Here is a 19,603-nt window from a genome sequence, read left to right as displayed (position 1 = left end):
TGATGTGGAAGATCAGTCTATGCTGTAACCACATAGAATTTTAAGAAATTTTAAACCAAGAATTGTTACTACTTGTTGGTCCTAGGTGCGACATCTTTAGATAATAATATGAAAATAAAGTTTAAAACTGGACACCGAGATTTACGTGGAAAACCCCTAAAAATATTAGGGTAAAACCACGGGCAAGATAAAGAGAATTTCGTTATAATATTTTATAATGTACATTTACTTACTGTGTTTTCAAAGAGAACACACACTCTCTTAATACAGGAGAATAAACACCTCACTCAAATTCTATGACATGAGAGAAAAGAACTGAGAATGAGATGATAAATGAGGTGAATTTATGCACCTATTTATAGGTGTTCTACCTCGTCTGAACGCAAGAGATTTCTGCACAATTTCATCATCTGAATTCACGATGCCAACTCCGTTTTTTCCGCCGCAAAATATGACCTGACTTTTCCCTCATAATTAATGCATACCTACCATTCATCATTATTTTGCCGACTGATACAAACCAGAGGCAGAAAATATAACGACCAAAGAGATTGAATTAGTTTAGGGCTACTTAATTTTTTTAAAAAAACAGCGGGCACCCGATCAGGTTGGGTTAGGTGTCGGGTACTCATACTCGAATGCCCACCCCTAATCGTCAGAAATAGTAGTTTATACTAATGCATGGTGCCTGAGTATTGTGGTTTTGAAAGAGGTATGCTTAGTGTTTTGCTGTTATCTTGTTCATAAAATATCAGTGGGAAATGAGAGACATGGATCTTCTGCTTAGTGTTTTATACAAGTGATCTCGTTTTATGTGTAAAATATATTCATTATACTGAATATTTTCTTTTGCTCTTATTTCCAGGTTATAATTGCCACAAATATTGCAGAAACGAGTATAACTGTAGATGACGTGGTGTATGTGGTAGATTGTGGAAAGCACAAGGAGAATCACTATAATCCTCAAAAGGTCTGTTCATGTCTTCATGTATTTCCTTTAGAAATAAGTTATGTTTTTTGTGACGAATTGTCCTAACAAACTTGCAGTGTGGATAAATTCTTATTTGGTTATTATATGCTTAAGAATATTTCACCAAAAGAAAAAACTTTTCAGTTTTCAAGTGAGAGAATACTATAATTTGATCTTGCATTATGGTACTTAAGCTAGTTACCTCATTGTATCATTGATACACTTTCCAGAATGTGTTTTCCTTGTTACTTAAGCTAGTTACTACATTGCATCACCGATGCACATTCCAGAACGTACATTTCTTGTTAACTTCAATGTTTCTGTTGGCCTTTGTTGGATGGTTAGAAACTGAACTAGGATCTTTTATCTTCTTAAAAAATAGAATATGAAATTACTTTTTTATGCTGATCAAGTGGTTTCTTGATTTGGTGGAACAAAGCGGTTTCAGCCACCACTATTTTCCACTAATGAATGCTAGATATCGTACATGGTCCTTTGTCTCAAAAGTCACCGGGTTTGTTCTGGTGTTAGTTTTAATTTTCCTCCTTTTGGGGAACACCGTAACAGGAAGCGGCAATTCATAGTGTTTCGAAACTTTATTATGGTAGTTGGAAAGTGATGTAACCATCCTAGAAACCTAGATCTATCTAGGTATACAATGGGATGCAAAAAGATGCTATATGAAGTGACAACATTTAAATTACACAAGTGTAATAATGTTTTATATAATATAAGTTAATTTTCTTTTACAACTGCCGACTCCTTTTTATCTAGGATATGTTATGACCTCTGTGAGTGCGTATGAATTGTTGATTTGGAAATCTGTTGAATTTGCATAACTTTTGATATCTATCTCTCAATGTATACACTACGTACTGTGATTGATGCAAAAAGAAACTATCAAGCATGGTGGAAGATTGGATATCTCAAGCAAATGCTAGGCAAAGGCGAGGAAGAGCTGGACGCGTGAAGCCCGGAATTTGCTTTTGTTTGTATACTCGCCATAGATACGAAAAGTTAATGCGCCCATATCAGGTAATGACTGTTCTAGTAAGAAAGAATAAATAAATAGATGAGTATCTATGTAGATTATGTTACTGTACTTGACTCGTTCTGACCAAATTTTGGCCATCTAGATACCAGAGATGAAGCGAATGCCATTGGTTGAGTTGTGTCTGCAAGTAAAGATTCTCTCTCTTGGTGGCATAAAGCAATTTTTACTTGAGGTGACTTCTAATATTGTACTAGAAACCAGTTGTTTGTTTACTCATCTTCTAGATTTTGTTGCAAAGTTCTAATCTAACAGCATGTGCCTTTTGTCACTAAGTTTATTTGGTCCAAATTACCATTTTCAGGCTTTGGAACCTCCCAGGGAAGAGGCCATTGCCTCGGCAATTTCTTCTCTGTATGAGGTAATGGTTTTCCATTTTTTCTGAATTGAGGCCAGAATGACCAATATGTTAGCGAAGGCACATTTTTTCTTCTCTAGGGCTGATTACAAGGCCTTAATTCGATTGATAAACAAAACTGAAATTGCTGATTTTTTTGCACCTTTTAATATTAGATACATATATGCACACACACCCATATATAGAGAGAAAGAATGGAAGAGCAACATCACATGTTCTGAAAGATAAATAAGAGTATGAAACCAAATCATGTATGTCTCTATAGGTTAACAGACTTCTTCCATTTAACTTATATCTTCAATTTTGAAGTAACTTGCATTAAAATTTTCAGGTCCATACATGTCATAATACTGGATAGAGAAAGCTTGATTTCAATTTTGGAAAACAATGTTTTTATTATCAAATTCATTTTTACCACTATTTAGACCCCAGACAGAAACCTCTCTTTGTCCAATGCTTTATTGGATTATAGGAAATAGCCAAAATCCTGGCATATGTGCACGGAATCCCAAATATCTACTAATTGATTTAGATACGGAGATAAGTTACGGATTATCGACTACTTAACATATTATCCTAGGTCTTTTTTCCCGAATTTCCAAAAACTCTCCCTCAAACCATTGAGTACAAATTAGTTATTCCGGTCTTGTTTCCACAAGGATCAAATCCACTTTATGTCTTCGTAAGAAAATCTACATCTCAAAACACAGTTGGAAGTTGGGCAAGTTGCAGGTTTTACTTTTTCTATTTTAATTTTGATGAAATCAAATCCTGGCTAAAATATTATATTTTGCATCTTAATCTGACTGGATTGTGGAACATGTGATTGTTGGTGTACTATCACTTGATATATTAATGGACCTGTTTCGAAGCCACATTCAAGTTCGTCTTCAGTGTCTGTATCCAAAATTAGCTCGCATGTTCCCCTTGCTATAGCTCTATATTTTGTTTCTGCACCATTTAGGTAACTACATATTGTTTTTTGCTTCTCCATGTAACCAGATTCACCTTCCCTAGATTTTGGTGAAATAACCAGTTATAAACTTGCCATCCTAAGTGGATGATTCCTTAAATTTGTTACAATCAAAATACACAGTATCTATATAAGAATAGTTGGAACAACTAATTCCCCTGAATCTAGTGATCAAATCCTAGAATATCTACGAAATTGATGCAAATGCAAAAATACGTTGCAACTAGTGTAATCGCTAACCTACTATCATGGGAATTTATTATAACATAAACACTTCTTATTTCATTGTACCTACCAATGTTTTTCACAACTATGAACAGAGATTTTTCCGACTTCACCCAAACATATCTTTTCCTTACCTACACATGTTTTCAGGCTAAATTTATGGTAATGATATTTGATACCATCTAATGTTGTAGAGTTATTTTTTCTTATCGTTCACGCCAGGGAAAAACTTCCTATAATTTGTCTTTATTGCATTTGATTTCTGTGCTTCAATTGCCATGCTGAAGTTGAACTATCTCCATAGGTTGGGGCCATTGAAGGAAAAGAAGAGTTGACACCTCTTGGCCATCATCTGGCGAGACTCCCAGTCGATGTACTGATTGGAAAGGCATGCATGATCAAACTTCTTTTTAATACTACCCAAAATCTTAAGAATTCAATATTGAAGTGTCATCTTGCCAGATTCAAGGAAAAGATGACAGATTGATTTTATGTGCCATGCTGGTGCTTTAGGTATCAGTGGTAATTTTTGGTAAATATTTGACTCTGATATGAATGTACCTGCTAGTTGGATCATTAGTTAGATGAATTGTTCAATGAATTAACATAGAGAGTTATGGTACTGAATATTAGTCGGCGGGTTGAGAATTTGTTCACGCTGAACCCAGCTGAATCAAGCCAATTTTTCCTTCACCATTGCCCCATGACTCCCATCGGAGTTTCGTTACATATGGCTGTTCACCGAGTGCAACCCAATTTTACAAGCACCTGAAGTATACACTGAATGAGGAAAACTTATTTTGTGCAACGCAACTCATGTTTCTATCATATCACAGGCATCGGTTTTTCCTCAATTTCGGACATGAGAAACCCCAATACTGTACTACCAGTGACTGTATCTGAGATGGCAAACATATTTTTGCACTCCCGTGCATCGAACAAACTCCAATATCGACAATGTTTACTTTCAAATTTTACTGTCCCATCAGCTGCCCTAAAAAGAATTATTGGTTGTTGATAAAATTACAGTTGATCTAGGACTGAAATAGATGAGGGGGAGGTTTCCTATCTTCTTGGCTGGGGGGTGAAGGGAATACAAGATGAGAATCTCACTTACGTTCTCTCTAAATATGCTTTTCTTGTTTGCGATTTGGTATTGATGGAATCCACTCAAGCACGAAGTTCAAGTACTCCCAGAGTTCATTCATATAGATATAGTTTAGCAAGAGCGAGCTGTTAACAGCAGAACATTGGTTAGGTATCCCATCTTTAAACATCAATTTTTACCTAGTGTTTTTTGTCATGACATTTCAACATTCTCATAGTGCCTAGGTAATTTTTTTAAATGGTCTTCACACTTTGATTGGTTAGTTTAGTTTAAGAATTATCGGCAATTTGATTTCCTCGTATCACTTTCTTCCCTTTGTGAAAAAGAGGCAAACAAAGAGTAGAAAGAATATAATTTATTATTATTTTACAACTGATTACAATAGTACATATAAATAAGAGCATAATCTTCTAAATCTAGTAATAAGATCCCTACAAAACTAGGATAGAATATTCACAATATAACTAACATAATATGCATGATTTATCTACTATAATAAAAGATTAATTCTAATAATATATTATCTACAGAATCTGACACTGTCCCTCAAGCTGGTGAATGGATATCGCCCATTCCAAGCTTGCTAACAATATTGTGAACAAACTACTGGATAACGCCTTTGTGAATATATCTTCCAACTGATCCTTGGAAGAGACAAATGGAGTGCATATTAATCCACTTTCCAATTTCTCTTTGACAAAGTGTCTATCAACTTCAACGTGTTTCGTACGGTCATGTTGCATCGGATTGTGAGCTATACTAATCGCTGATTTATTGTCACAATATAACTTAATGGGTGTCTTCCACTTAATTCTCAAGTCATCAAGAATTATCTGCAACCATAGTAATTCACATATTCCCAAAGCCATAGCTCGAAATTCTGATTTTGCGCTTGATCTTGCAACCACATTTTGCTTTTTACTTCTCCACGTCACTAGGATTCCCCCCAAGAATGTGCAATAGCCGGAAGTGGGCCTTCGATCATCCAAGGAGCACACTAGGTTTCCCCCCAAGAATGTGCAATAGCCGGAAGTGGGCCTTCGATCATCCAAGGAGCACACATAGTCGGCGTCTGTATAGGCTTCAAGACACATAGCATCCCTTTTTGTGAATAAGATGCTTTTTCCTGGACTGCCTTTAAGATAATGTAAGATCTTATGGACTGCCTTGAGGTGTTTTTCCTTCGGACTTTGTGCTTATATCTGCTAACTACACTTACAGCATACGAAATGTCTGGTCTAGAGTGAGTTAGATACAGTAACCTCCCAACCAGCCTCTGATAAGAACCTCTATCTACCACTGGGTCATTTGGTGCATCACATAGTCCGTGATTGACTTCAGTTGGGGTGTCCGCCGGCTTGCATCCCATCTTTCTTGAGTCTTTCAACAAATCCAGCACATATTTTTGTTGGGAAATGAATATCTCATGCTGTGAGTGAGCCACTTCAATTCCTAGAAAGTATTTTAACTTCCCAAGTTCTTTGATATCAAACTCTTTGAGGAGGCGCTGCTTGAGGTCCTGTATTCCTGCTATATCATTCCCGGATACTATCATATCATCAACATACACCAGCATAATAGTCACTCCCCCTGAAGCCGAGTGCTTCACAAACAAAGAATGATCCCCTTGGCGTTGTCTGTATCCCAAGCTAGTCATTGCTTTACTGAGTCTTCCAAACCAAGCATGTGGTGATTGTTTGAGGCCATAAAGTGCCTTTTTCAGCCTACGCACCATCTTTTTTTTAGATTCAAAACCCGGTGTGATATTCATATACACTTCTTCGGCAGGATCACCATGAAGAAATGCATTCTTAACATCAAATTGGAACAGATTCCATCCAAAATTTGCCGCTAATGACAGAAGGATCCGTAATGTGTTCATCTTTGGAACAGGTGCAAAGGTTTCCAATAGTCATGTCCATATGTATAGCCTCGCCTTATAACGTTCAACTGTCCCATCTGATTTATATTTGATAGTGAATACCCATCGACAACCAACCGGTTTAACATCGTGTGGCAATCTAACCAGTTCCCACGTTTTGTTTTTTTCAAGAGCTTCCGTTTCTATTTTCATGGCATCTTCCCACTTCTTGTCTCTTAATGCCTCTGATAGATTTCTTGGAATGGATATATTGTGAAGATTGGTCAACAAGGCTTTATGGCTGTGGGACAGGTTCTGATAGGTAATAAAATTATGCAAGGGATGTTTAGTACAGGTTCTAATTCCTTTTCTTAATGCGATTGGCAAGTTCATGTCCTGGTCAACATCATCTAAGGTCTTAGAATCTGTTAAGATTTTGGGTTCAACTAGTATTTCACTCTCGGCTGTGGCTTGGCCTTTTCCAGCTGATAGCGTGGAAATTTCAGGAACTCGTGCAATATTCAGAGGTGGTGGTGCTACTGTAGAGGCTGGAATTTTTTTGCTGGAATGAGTTTTGAGTGGTTGTGTTGGGGTTTCTTTTTCCTTATCCACGATCAGATCACTTTGTGGGGCTGATTTGGCTGTTTGATAAGGAAGTATAGATGGTGAGTTGTGTGGTAGTGGCAGTGTGCTAGACTCGAAGGGAAGATCAAGTGAAAGGCATATATCCCCTCCATCCCTGTCAGTTTTGTTTTCTGGAGATTTTGAGGGAAAATAAGACTCATTTTCGACAAAGGTGACATCAGCAGAAACAATAGTTTTTCGAGTGGAAGGATGAAAGCACTTATATCCCTTTTGAGTAGAGGAATATCCGATAAACATACATCGAAGAGCTCGAGGGTCGAGTTTACCTCTATTTTGGGAATGTATGTGAACGAAGACGACACTTCCAAAAATTCTAGGAACAAGATTATTAGACGCAATAAAATTAGGAAAAAAATTTGTGAGAATTTCTATTGGAGTTTTAAAATCAAGAATACTAGTGGGAAGTCTATTAATAAGGTGTGCAGCAGTAAGGACAACTTCTCCCCAATAGTATTTAGGAACATTTTTGTGAAACAATAATGCTCTTGTGATATTTAGGAGGTGGTCATTCTTTCGTTCAGCCACGCCGTTTTGTTGTGGTGTATTGACACAAGAGGATTAATGCAAAATTCCTTCCTTTTTCAAAAGAGGAAAGAGACAAATTGAAGTAATCTTTGGCCTTGTCTGACCTAAATCTTTTAATTCTCATATCAAATTGCGTCTTAATCATGTTATAGAATTTTGGAAAAATAGTGCTAACTTTGGATTTATTTTTCAAAAGGTAAATCCATGTCATGCGAGTGCAGTCATCGACAAAAGACACAAACCACTTGGCACCAGAAATATTTTGAACACTAGAGGGACCCCATATATCGCTATGGATCAAAGAGAATGGAATACTAGTTCTTTTATTACTTGCTGGAAATGAAACACGTTTGTGTTTCGCAAATTCACAGTCATTAGATGAAAAGACTCTAATTTATTTTCTTTAAACCATAAATGAAACATTAACTTAAGGACCCTAAAGGAAGGATGGCCTAACGACGATTAAAAAGCCAAATTTTATTCTTAGTTAACAAAACAGACTCAAAAAAAATGATGTGGATCTCTCCATCCTAGTTCCTCCATTTTGATTTTCAGATAGGAAAGACCATTCCTCTCATTAGCACGTCCAATCATCCTCTTCATTTTCAGTTCCTGAAACTCACAATGGGAAGAGAAGGTCACACAACAATTGGAATCCATGGTTAGTTTCTTAATGAAGATTAGGTTTGCAAACAATTTTGGAACATGGAGGACATTTTTAAGAACAAGGGATGGGCTTATATAGATATCACCTTGACCAGCAATGGTAGTGAAAGATCCATCAGCAAAGGTGATTTTCTTGTGGCTAGAGCATGGTGTGTAGGTAGAGAATGATTTGGAATTATAGGTCATGTGATCAGTGGCTCCGGAATAGATTATCTATAACCTTGGAGAAATCTTTTCAGAGATGTGATACCTGAAAAAGCCAAGGAGCTAGTACCTGATGAGGAGGGTTTCTCAACTGACACTAAGAAATTTTTCAACGCCTTGATCTCCTGCTCACTTAATCCTGCACCAATGTTTTGTTCACTTCCTTCATTGTTCGATGGTGCACTTACCATATAAGCCTTGCCTCCTTCATCAATGTTTCGATTAGGCCTACCATGCAGCTTCCAACACTGATCTTTGATGTGACCATTCTTTCTGCAGTAAGTGCAATATAGAGATTCACGACTGTTGAATCTTGATTTTTGGTGTTGATTGTTGAACTTGGATTCTTTTATCCCAGCCGTTTTAGCAACAAGTGCAGATCCTTCCTCTCCGCGTGTCTCGAGCATAACCCTTCTACGGCCTTCTTCTACCCGAATGATAGAGATTGTTTCATTTAAGGAAGGCAGATCTGCCTTTCCTAAAATTTGCACTCTAACTGCATCGAACTCTGTCGATTATATCACTAGAAGTTAGGGATTAGTATCTTTGTAATCTAGGCTATATTTAGCATGCGTATATTTTATTCTATGGAAGTTAGCAGTTCCTAATTTTATGGTCTATCAATTAGGGCTAAACTTTAGGAGTCAGCTTTTATCCTTCCTGTCAATCTCTGTGTATATATATTCTCTTGGTTTAATCAAAAAAGTAGTAGAAGATTTCCTGATAATTTAAATCTTCATGGTATCAGAGCTACGGCTCTTCTCTCTCAAATCGCAATCTCCTCCCCTATAGCCTCATTCTCGTGTAGCCATCCTCAACCATGGTGAAACATGGCCTGGCTACCGAAACCTCAAAATCAGAAACTCTAAACCCTAGCCCCACCGAAAACAATTCCCTTGTCATCACAAGCCACAAATTAAATGGCCACAATTATCTTCAGTGGTCTAAGTCGGTTAGAATGTTTATTTGGGGTAGAGGGAAGGAGGAGTACTTGATGAGCGAGTCGGCCATCCCAGAGAAGACGGATCCAGGCTTCAAGAAGTGGAACATCGAGAATCACATGATTATGGCGTGGCTTATCAATTCTATGACAGTGGAAATTGGAGAGAATTTCCTGTTATATGAAACAGCCCTTGAGATGTGGCAGGCCGCAAGGGAAACATACTCTAGCTCAGATAATACCTCAGAGCTATTCGCTGTAGAATCGGTACTATATGACTTGCGGCAAGGAGATCAGCCAGTCACTCTATATTACAACGCCCTTGTCCGACAGTGGCAGCAGCTCGATGCATTTGAAAGCCATGAATGGAAGTGTGCCGAGGATGGTCAGCGATTCCTCAAAATTCAGGAGCAGAAGAGGACATTCAAGTTCTTACTAGGTCTCAACAAAGACTTAGATGAAGTCCGAGGCAGAATAATGGGTGGAAAGCCACTCCTGAACCTGAGAGAAGCATTTGCTGAGGTTCGAAGGGAAGAGAGTAGAAAGCGGGTGATGATGGGCACTCAGAATAGCTCGGTCAGCGTAGAAGGATCTGCACTTACATCATACGGTGCACATCCTGCCAGCCAACAGGATACTCGTTCTCAGCGCAAAACTCGACCATACTGCGTTCATTGTGCCAAGCCAGGCCATACAAAAGACACATGTTGGAAGATTCACGGGAAACCTGCTGATTGGAAGCCTTCTAGATCGTTCAATGAGCGAAATAGCCGAGCAAATTCAGCCACTTCCACGGAAGTCACTTCATTCTCAAAGGAGCAGATCGAGGCCTTACAGAAGGCATTAGCCACCACTTTAACACACCACGATACCACGAGCCAACCTGTCAGTTTGCATGCAAATAAAGGTAACAAGTATTATGCTTTGTCTACTTGGAATACTCTATCTCGTCATTGGATTATTGACTCAGGAGCATCAGACCATATGACGGGAGACCGGTCCCTGTTTCAAGAATACCAACCGAGCCAAACCCAAGTGACCGTGCGGATTGCTGACGGTTCTAAATCCCGAGTTGCCGGGATTGGAAAAATCTGCCTAACCTCAACTCTCACCCTACAATCTGTGTTGCATGTTCCGAAATTAGATTGCAACTTGTTATCAATAAATAAGTTAACATCTGATCATAATTGCTCCGCTGAATTTTTCCAAAATATGTGCATTTTTCAGGAATTGGGATCGAGGAAGATGATTGGCAGTGCTAGGGTGTGCTCAGGACTCTACTTGCTTAACTCGCAAACGGAATCCACATCAAGCCATGTCACCCTTAGTCAGCCTAATCATGAGTCAATCAAATCCAAGGTTTCAAAATCTGTTTTAGTTTCTAGAGTCAATAAGGATACTGAAGTCATGTGTTGGCACTATCGACTAGGACATCCAAGTTTTTATTATCTTGAAAAGTTATTTCCTCAATTGTTTATGAATAAAAGACCACAACATTTTCATTGTGAAATTTGTCAACTTGCAAAGCACACACGCTCAGTTTATCGAAGCATTCCTTACGATCCATCGCAACCCTTCACTTTAATCCATAGTGACATATGGGGAGCATCAAGGATAGCTAATATAAATGGTGCCAAATGGTTTGTCACTTTTATCGATGACCACACTAGGCTCACATGGGTATTTCTCATGAAAGAAAAATCAGAACTTGAAAAAGTTTTTCTAGCATTCGAAGCCATGGTTCAAACTCAGTTTATGTCAAAAATCCGGGTACTAAAATCTGACAATGCCAGGGAATATTTCAACCTAATTCTAGGAGACTATTTCTCTAAACATGGGATAGTTCAAATCAGTTCATGTGTAAATACACCCCAACAAAATGGTATAGCCGAACGAAAAAATCGTCACCTATTAGAAGTTGCCCGATCCATTATGTTTTCAACTGGTGTCCCAAAATATTTATGGGGCGAGGCGGTGTTGACTACTGCCTACCTTATAAATAGGATGCCATCCCGAGTCTTGAAGTTTGCTACGCCATATCAAACCCTAATCAAAGCTTATCCCCATGCAGCCATCCTATCCTCCAACTTACCAACAAAAATCTTCGGATGCTCCGCATTTGTTCACATCTATCCACACGACCGTAGCAAACTCGATCCTCGATCCACTAAGTGTGTCTTTATCGGCTATTCTTCCAATAAGAAAGGGTATAAGTGTTTTTGTCCTAGGACTAGAAAGATCTTTAACACTATGGATGTTACTTTTCTCGAAGAGACTCCCTATTTCACCAAAACTGTTCTTCAGGGGGAGAACTCGAGGGAAGTACAACCTTGGTCTTGGGGTTCTCTCCTCATTACTACACCAAATATGCCACAAAATGACTCGAATCCACCTCCTACACTTGTTGATGACCAGGTCCAATCCCCACAACCCCAGCAGACATACAAGTATACACCCGTCGGCCGAGACCCACTCCAAGAATAAGTGAGCCACTGACACATCCTACTGTTGAGCCGTCATCAAACTCGGTTCCGATTCCAAGCACGGAGCCACACACACCGGAACTTCCACCTCTCGAAGAGTCCGAAGAGTTACCTATTGCTCTACGAAAAGGTACCCGGAGTTGCACTAATCATCCAATACAGAGGTTTGTTTCCTATGGTGGTTTGTCACAGAAATACAGGGCTTACATCACAAACCTTGACACGGTACCTATTCCGGGATCAATACAAGAAGCTTTGAAGCACCCGGGATGGACTCAGGCGGTTCAAGAAGAATTGAGGGCTATGGAAAAGAATGACACGTGGACTATCACAGATTTACCTCCCGGGAAGAAAACCGTGAGTTGTAAGTGGTTATTCACCGTGAAATGCAAGGCGGATGGAAGTGTTGAACGGTTAAAGGCCCGACTAGTGGCTCGTGGATTTACTCAATCCTACGGAATCGACTATCAGGAGACATTCGCACCTGTAGCTAAACTTAACACCGTGCGAATTCTCTTGTCCGTGGCTACGAATCTAGATTGGAAGCTGCAACAACTTGATATTAAGAATGCATTTCTTAATGGGGAATTGGAGGAAGAAGTCTACATGGATATTCCAACCGGGCTTTCTGTCAATGAGAGTAGCAATAAGGTGTGTAAGTTGCTGAAATCGATTTATGGGCTGAAACAATCACCAAGGGTATGGTTCGGGAGGTTCTCTACTGTGGTAAAGGAACAAGGGTTTCAGCAATGTCAATCCGATCACACCCTCTTTGTCAAACGATCTACCGATCATAGAGTTGCCATCCTCATTGTCTATGTGGATGACATTATCTTGACCGGGGACTATGAAGAGGCGATTGTGAATATTAAACGGTCATTGGCTCAGTCATTTGAGGTGAAAGACCTTGGGTTGCTGCGGTACTTCTTGGGTATGGAAGTATCAAGGTCAAAGAAGGGAATTGTTTTGTCACAACGCAAACATGTCTTGGATTTACTCAGTGAGACAGGGATGCTTGGCTGTAAACCAGCAAGTACTCCCATGGAAGCTATCAAACCAAGTGGAAAAAAAAGATGAAGAGATCTTGTCCGATAAAGGAAGGTGTCAACGGCTCGTAGGGAGGCTTATTTATTTGTCTCATACACGGCCAGACATCGGGTTCGCAGTGAGTTATGTGAGCCAATTCATGAACTGTCCCACTCAGAAACACATGGAAGTCGTATATCGAATTCTCCGATACTTGAAGAAGTGCCCGGGTAAAGGAATCTTATTTGGGAAACACGAAGATAAAAGTGTTGTATTGTATTCCGACGCGGATTGGGCTGGAAGCCACACGGACCGAAGATCAACAACGGGGTATTGTTCATTTGTATGGGGAAATCTTGTAACTTGGAGAAGCAAGAAACAACCGGTGGTCTCCCGAAGCAGTGCAGAAGCTGAACTTAGGGCTCTAGCATTAGCTACTTGTGAAGGAATATGGATACGTCGTGTCTTGGAAGATTTGGGAATAAAACAGGAAGGATCAGTAACCCACAGATGTGACAACCAAGCTACCATTAGCATGGCGAAAGACCCGGTTCATCATGACCGTACAAAACACGTCGAAATAGACCGACATTTCATTGCCGAGAAGCTCAAGAACTCCGATGTTCAGATTCTCTACACACCTACTCGAGAGCAAATTGCAGATGTTCTCACTAAAGCCGTTCTAGGTCCTAACTTTGATGAAATATGTAACAAGTTGGGCATGTACGATATGTACTACCCAACTTGAGGGGGAGTGTCGATTATATCACTAGAAGTTAGGGATTAGTATCTTTGTAATCTAGGCTATATTTAGCATGCGTATATTTTATTCTATGTAAGTTAGCAGTTCCTAATTTTATGGTCTATCAATTAGGGCTAAACTTTAGGAGTCAGCTTTTATCCTTCCTGTCAATCTCTGTGTATATATATTCTCTTGGTTTAATCAAAAAAGTAGTAGAAGATTTCCTGATAATTTAAATCTTCAAACTCCATGTTGAGGCCAACCAGAAATTCATAGGTTCGTTCCCTTTCAATAAACTGCTTTAAGACTGTAGCATCTGATGCACAAGTCATCTTAATGTATTGGTATTGATCCAGCTCTTGCCACAGTCCTTGTAAGAGATTAGCGTACTCTGTTGTGGTCTGATTTCCTTGCTTTGTTGTTGCGATCTTTGACTTAACTTCGTAAATCTGGGCTGCGTCATTGGCCCTGGACTAAGTCTGTCGCATGGCCTCCCAAATTTCTTTGGCTGATCCAAGGAACATGCACGTATCGCTAATCTCTGGCAGCATCGAATTCCATAACCATGACATTACCATGGAATCTTGTTCATCCCAAGATGCAAATTTGGGATCTTTCTCCGAAGGTCCAGTACCTGTTAAATGATCGAGCCGTCCTCGACTTTTCATAAAGGTCTTGACAAGTTGGGACCATTTCAAGTAATTTTTTCCATTCAATCTATGAGCAGAATGAAAATTTTGTAATTCTCTTGTTGCTGCAGTATGTTCGACAAAGGCAGCATCAGATCTAAGGCTGATTACAGTACTATCGGACATTTTGCTGGAGATGGATGAACTTCGCTCTGATACCAAAACAAAGAGTAGAAAGAATAGAATTTATTATTATTTTACAATTGATTACAATGGTACATATAAATAAGAGCATAATCTTCTAAATCTAGTAATAAGATCCCTACAAAATTGGGATAGAATATTCACAATATAATTAACATAATCTGCATGATTTATCTACTATAATAAAAGATTAATTCTAATAATATATTATCTACATAATCTGACAGAGGCTAATGGATGGTTTTCACTAAGTTTTTTATATGGTAAACACCAATTGGATGCTCTGCTATGCACATTTTTTGGAAGCCTTAATCTTGTGTTCTTGTTTGAATTGCAGATGATGTTATATGGCGGAATATTTAGTTGTTTGTCACCAATTCTTACCATTTCAGCTTTTTTGAGTTACAAGTCACCATTTGTACAGCCAAGAGATGAGGTAGTTATCTTAATGCTCTGTAGTTTTTTCCTTGAGTTCATTGAGGGAATGAATTTACAATGTAATGTACACAAAACAATTTGCAGAGAGAAAATGTTGATAGAGCAAAATTGGCTTTGCTGACTGATAAGGTAGGTGATATGGCTGTTCCAGTTGACACTATCCGGCATTCAGATCATCTAGTCATGCTGATTGCGTATCAAAAATGGGATAAAATTCTGACTGAGGTTGGTCTGTCAATACATTGCCCAAGGGCATATCTGTTATTCTGTTTATTTTTCCCAATTTCATAGTTACATGGCAACAAATTGAGTTCTTGCATGCAGCATTCTTGTTACTAGGCCAGTTTGGTGGCTATATTGCTTTGGTAAATGTTTCAACACTTTGAATTTAAACGATCATTTTAATGGTATACTGTGCCTGATTGTTGGCTTAAAGATGTGATAAAACTTCTAAAATATATTCTTTCGCTAGCCTGGTTTGGTTTGCCAATCTAATTTAAATATTCTAGCTGCCCAAAATTGGTAACATGGGGAGACGCCAGCAGTTTTTTCATATTTATTTAATTGTTGGTTTGATAAGGGAATCCACCTAAAATTAGTAAATCATACACCCGACATGATTAATTTCAACTTTTACTTTTTGCCTGGTCGCTTCTCTATAGATTGAACATCTATGGGCTTATTCGTACTGTGGTTGTTGCTATCTCAGTTTATGGGAGGTCCTTATTTATCTCACATAAATTATGAAGGTGATAACTTGTAATGTTTTTCAGCATGGAGTTCAAGCAGCTCAAAAATTTTGCAGTTCACATTTCTTAAGCAGCTCTGTCATGTACATGATAAGGTATAATGTCTGTCTCCTGTTGGTATTGACTTGTATACAACCATGGTTAATTATATTCTCTCTGGAACTTGTAGTTGAGAGTCTCTCTTGGGATTTGTGCTATAAAAAGCTTGCATAAACATAAAAATAGCTTAACTTATATCTTCTAGGAATATAAAGTGAATGTTGCATTTAAACTAGCATGCTATTATTCTAGGGATATGAGAATACAATTTGGTACGTTGCTTGCTGACATTGGGCTGATAAATATTCCAAGAGATTATCAGGTACTTCTGTTTAAGTTACCAAGACAAGCCATGGTTGTCAATTCTTGGGATTCATTCATGTGTTTGCTTTCTGTATTAGAGATTATTTTTCCCTCGGATAACTGTGATGAACACTCCGCGTGATTATATATTTCAGTTACTGAGTAATAACGAACACACAACTCCAAACTGAGAAAAAATCTTGTGTACAATCGATTAAAAATATATTCTTGTCTAGTCTTATTTACCTGCTGTTGCAGATAATCTAGAAAAGCCAGAGAAACTGTTATTTGCATTAATTTGTGTTCTATCTTGATTCATTTGGATCTTGATTCTTTTGAAAAGTGGTTGAAGGATGGAAAGAAGACGGTTTGGAAGACATATTTTTGTCAACTTAGATATCATGATTTACACAATATGAGTGCATGGAATTCTGACCTTCTGGCAGGAATTCGTAGACATTTCTTCATGATGCTTGTTTTCCTGAGTTTAATGACTTTCCATTTAATTTTGACTGAGACAATATATAACAGTTATATTTGTCGTATTTGATGACAGAAAAGTATCATGTTTCGAACACCCATTTTCACATTGGTTCAAAAATTTCAGTAGAGATTTTGTTGATCTGTGTTAGTAATTTTCCTTACTGGAATGCTACCTGTGGAAATCACGTAGTCATTTTTCTAATCCTGGGACTTTGGCGACAAAAAATTGATTCCCTATTTGTTTGGAGTCTTTTGCATATTATTTTGGGTTATCAGATCTGACACCAGGGTCCCAGGTAAATTGATAACACATTTGATGTGTAAAGATATATTGATGACTGTACGAGTTCTTTTGGTGAGAGACCGATATTTTCCCTGTATTTCTGACATTGACTTTTGTTCTGAAAGCTTTGCATTCCAGCTTGCATTTAATTTAGTATATTTTTTCCGAAGCAGTTTGGCCGTAAAAAGAAAGAAAAACTCGACAGTTGGCTTACAGATTTTTCACAGCCATTCAATAAACACTCAAGTCATTTTGTTGTAGTAAAGGTAAAAATTTTATTTCGCCATCCTCAAGTTCCATCAACTTGATTATCATGTGCCATAGGGTCTCAAAATCTGCTTAAACATCATAGTTAGAGTGCATTATTAATGTATTTTCTTATTTGTCAATAGATTTACTTCCCATGTCTTGTTAGCAGTTGACTTGTGATTTATGCCTGCCCATGAATTATTGGATCACATCCATCATCCTGTTATTTTAACTTACCTGACACTACTATAACACAATAGTGTATGTAACATTTTTAGTTATCTTATCTCATGTCATCGAGTTTACCTACACAAGAAATGAGAGTGTCATTATTCAATATCCTGTGAAGGAGTCAATGCATGGTTTACTAGAAAAAGCGGTCAAACCTGATAGATTTTGTATTAGCCTGTAGATGTTATGGATTTAATAAGTATTGACCCACCATCCAACATTAATTGGCAGTTAGAACAATTGGAAATAGACGAAGTTGAAAAACCAAAACTTATGATGTCTTTTCTTTCATGAGCTGTGGAAATTTTTTTGGCTCTTCTGATCCTCAAGGTACATATTCAGGCAATAATTTGTGCGGGTCTCTATCCTAATGTGGCCAAAATTGAAGGAAGCAATGCAATAGGTCGTCCGGTATGGTATGATGGAAAAAGAGAAGTTCACATACACCCTTCTTCTGTTAACAGGAACCAGAAAGCATTTCAATATCCATTTCTTGTCTTTCTCGAAAAGGTTCGTGCTTTTTGACTCTGTGGATGGATGCTGAACCCCCCCCCAACTGCCTACCAAAGAACATATTTTTTTACTGTAAAACAAAATTAGTGAAATAAATAAATAAAAGAAATAGAAGGGAAATTTTTTTCTACATTGATTTATAAACCCTCTTATAAATCATATTTTCCGATGGAGAAAAATTTTTACACTGATTTTTCCAAGGGAATTTTTTTTTACATATGTATAACCTTCTTGTAAATCATAATTTCAGGTAGAGACCAAGAAAGTATTCCTGCGAGACACAACAATTGTTTCCCCCTACTCTATTTTGTTGTTTGGGGGATCAATAAGTGTTCAGCATCTGGTATCCTTTTTTTTTAACTCAAGGATTTTATTGGGATTTCATTGTCGTTTCTTATGTACACTAATTTACTAATGGTTTGTAATGGTGTCTGCTCTTGATATTACAGACTGGACGAATCATTGTAGATAATTGGCTGACAATGGAAGCACCGGCTCAAACTGCGGTCCTCTTCAAAGAACTTCGCTTAACTCTACATTCTATTCTAAAGGGGCTCATTAGTAAGCCTCAGGTACATATTTGTGCATTGCTTTATGATCCTTCTAGTTGCAAATGATGCTGAATGTTCACTTGACCTTGAACTTCCTTTCCAAGACATCCTAATATGATTTATGGCTAGACCTAATTTCCACCCTCAGCACATATATATATTGCTTTGCAAGAAAGTGCACCTTTTTTTGTAACGATCATGAGCCATTAGGCTGAACCAACATGGGCCTCGGCCCATACCTATGCACCACTATTGGTTATGGGTCGTTAGGATGGTCCAGCATGAGCCGTAGTCCATGCTCATGCATCGTCACTCATAGAATATCTCAGCCCAACTGAACTTCATAAAAAAGTTTACCTTTTGCTGATATTGTCTTGTTCATAATATTACTTGTTGTCAGTATCTTTTCTAGTACTTGTGCCAATTTTCCAACTTAAAGCCTGCCAGTGATGAACTTTTGAACGACGAGTCATTCGTTTTTAACCATAAGTATGAAGATGAAGTTTGGTAATGAATGGTTTCAAAAAAAAGTTTGGTGATGATTTGAGACGAATTTTGGGAGATTGTATCTGAATCAATGATTTTCCACTCATTCCCTTTCTGTTTCTGCAGAATTCGTCCATGGCGGATGATGAAGTTATGAGATCTATAATTCACTTGTTCCTGGAAGAGGATAAACCGATCCCTTGACTTTGTTCAATCCTCATCTGCTGCAGATTTAAGCAAGATGACTCAAAGTAAGCAGTGTTATTTCTGTTACAAAATCGTTTGATACATAAGAATAGGTTGTTGTCCCTTTTAGACATCATTCATCTCTGAAAGGATGGAATAATCCTGGGATACCCTGCATTAGATTCACTCAAGAAGAAGGATCATAGCCTATTTGGTAGATCCGCAAATAAAGATTCGACTTTTATGCCTTGAGTAGTTGAGTTGGTAAGTTTGTTTAGTTTTTAAACTAGAAATATTATTTAGTATTTCACAATTTGCAGCTAGCTTAGGAGTGATCGAGTATTGATATAATTATTGAAGAAGCTAAAAAACCCTCCCAGCCTACCTCGTAAATCACATTTCAATTTCGATAACTCATCCCTTTGTAATTTTTCCTTGAGAGAAATTTAATAAAATATGAATATTCCCATTTTATGAAATTT

The 19,603-nt window shown here is 38.0% G+C and overlaps 1 protein-coding gene across 5 annotated transcripts in view; it reads left to right on the top strand.

Annotated features, from left to right (window-relative positions):
• LOC142517766 (DExH-box ATP-dependent RNA helicase DExH7, chloroplastic) overlaps positions 1 to 19,603 on the top strand; it is a 48,676-nt gene extending 29,073 nt beyond the window's left edge. For 3 of the 5 annotated variants that reach the window (XM_075620203.1, XM_075620200.1, XM_075620204.1), the window contains exons 21-34: positions 866 to 970; positions 1,865 to 2,005; positions 2,107 to 2,196; positions 2,326 to 2,382; positions 3,882 to 3,965; positions 14,948 to 15,046; positions 15,133 to 15,273; positions 15,822 to 15,892; positions 16,089 to 16,158; positions 17,076 to 17,171; positions 17,728 to 17,895; positions 18,149 to 18,241; positions 18,348 to 18,470; positions 19,062 to 19,373. In XM_075620203.1, the coding sequence (XP_075476318.1) occupies positions 866 to 970; positions 1,865 to 2,005; positions 2,107 to 2,196; positions 2,326 to 2,382; positions 3,882 to 3,965; positions 14,948 to 15,046; positions 15,133 to 15,273; positions 15,822 to 15,892; positions 16,089 to 16,158; positions 17,076 to 17,171; positions 17,728 to 17,895; positions 18,149 to 18,241; positions 18,348 to 18,470; positions 19,062 to 19,139 (1,416 nt within the window). In that variant the 3' untranslated portion in view covers positions 19,140 to 19,373. Of the gene's footprint in view, positions 1 to 865; positions 971 to 1,864; positions 2,006 to 2,106; positions 2,197 to 2,325; positions 2,383 to 3,881; positions 3,966 to 14,947; positions 15,047 to 15,132; positions 15,274 to 15,821; positions 15,893 to 16,088; positions 16,159 to 17,075; positions 17,172 to 17,727; positions 17,896 to 18,148; positions 18,242 to 18,347; positions 18,471 to 19,061; positions 19,374 to 19,441 lie in introns of those variants that run through there. The other 2 variants (XM_075620201.1, XM_075620202.1) reach the window with 2 other exon arrangements.

The sequence above is a fragment of the Primulina tabacum genome, chromosome 11 (genome assembly GCF_025594145.1).
Source record: "Primulina tabacum isolate GXHZ01 chromosome 11, ASM2559414v2, whole genome shotgun sequence".
NCBI classification, from domain to species: domain Eukaryota; kingdom Viridiplantae; phylum Streptophyta; class Magnoliopsida; order Lamiales; family Gesneriaceae; genus Primulina; species Primulina tabacum.
Note: the sequence above shows the minus strand (reverse complement) of the source record. Positions and strands in the feature narration are given on the sequence as shown.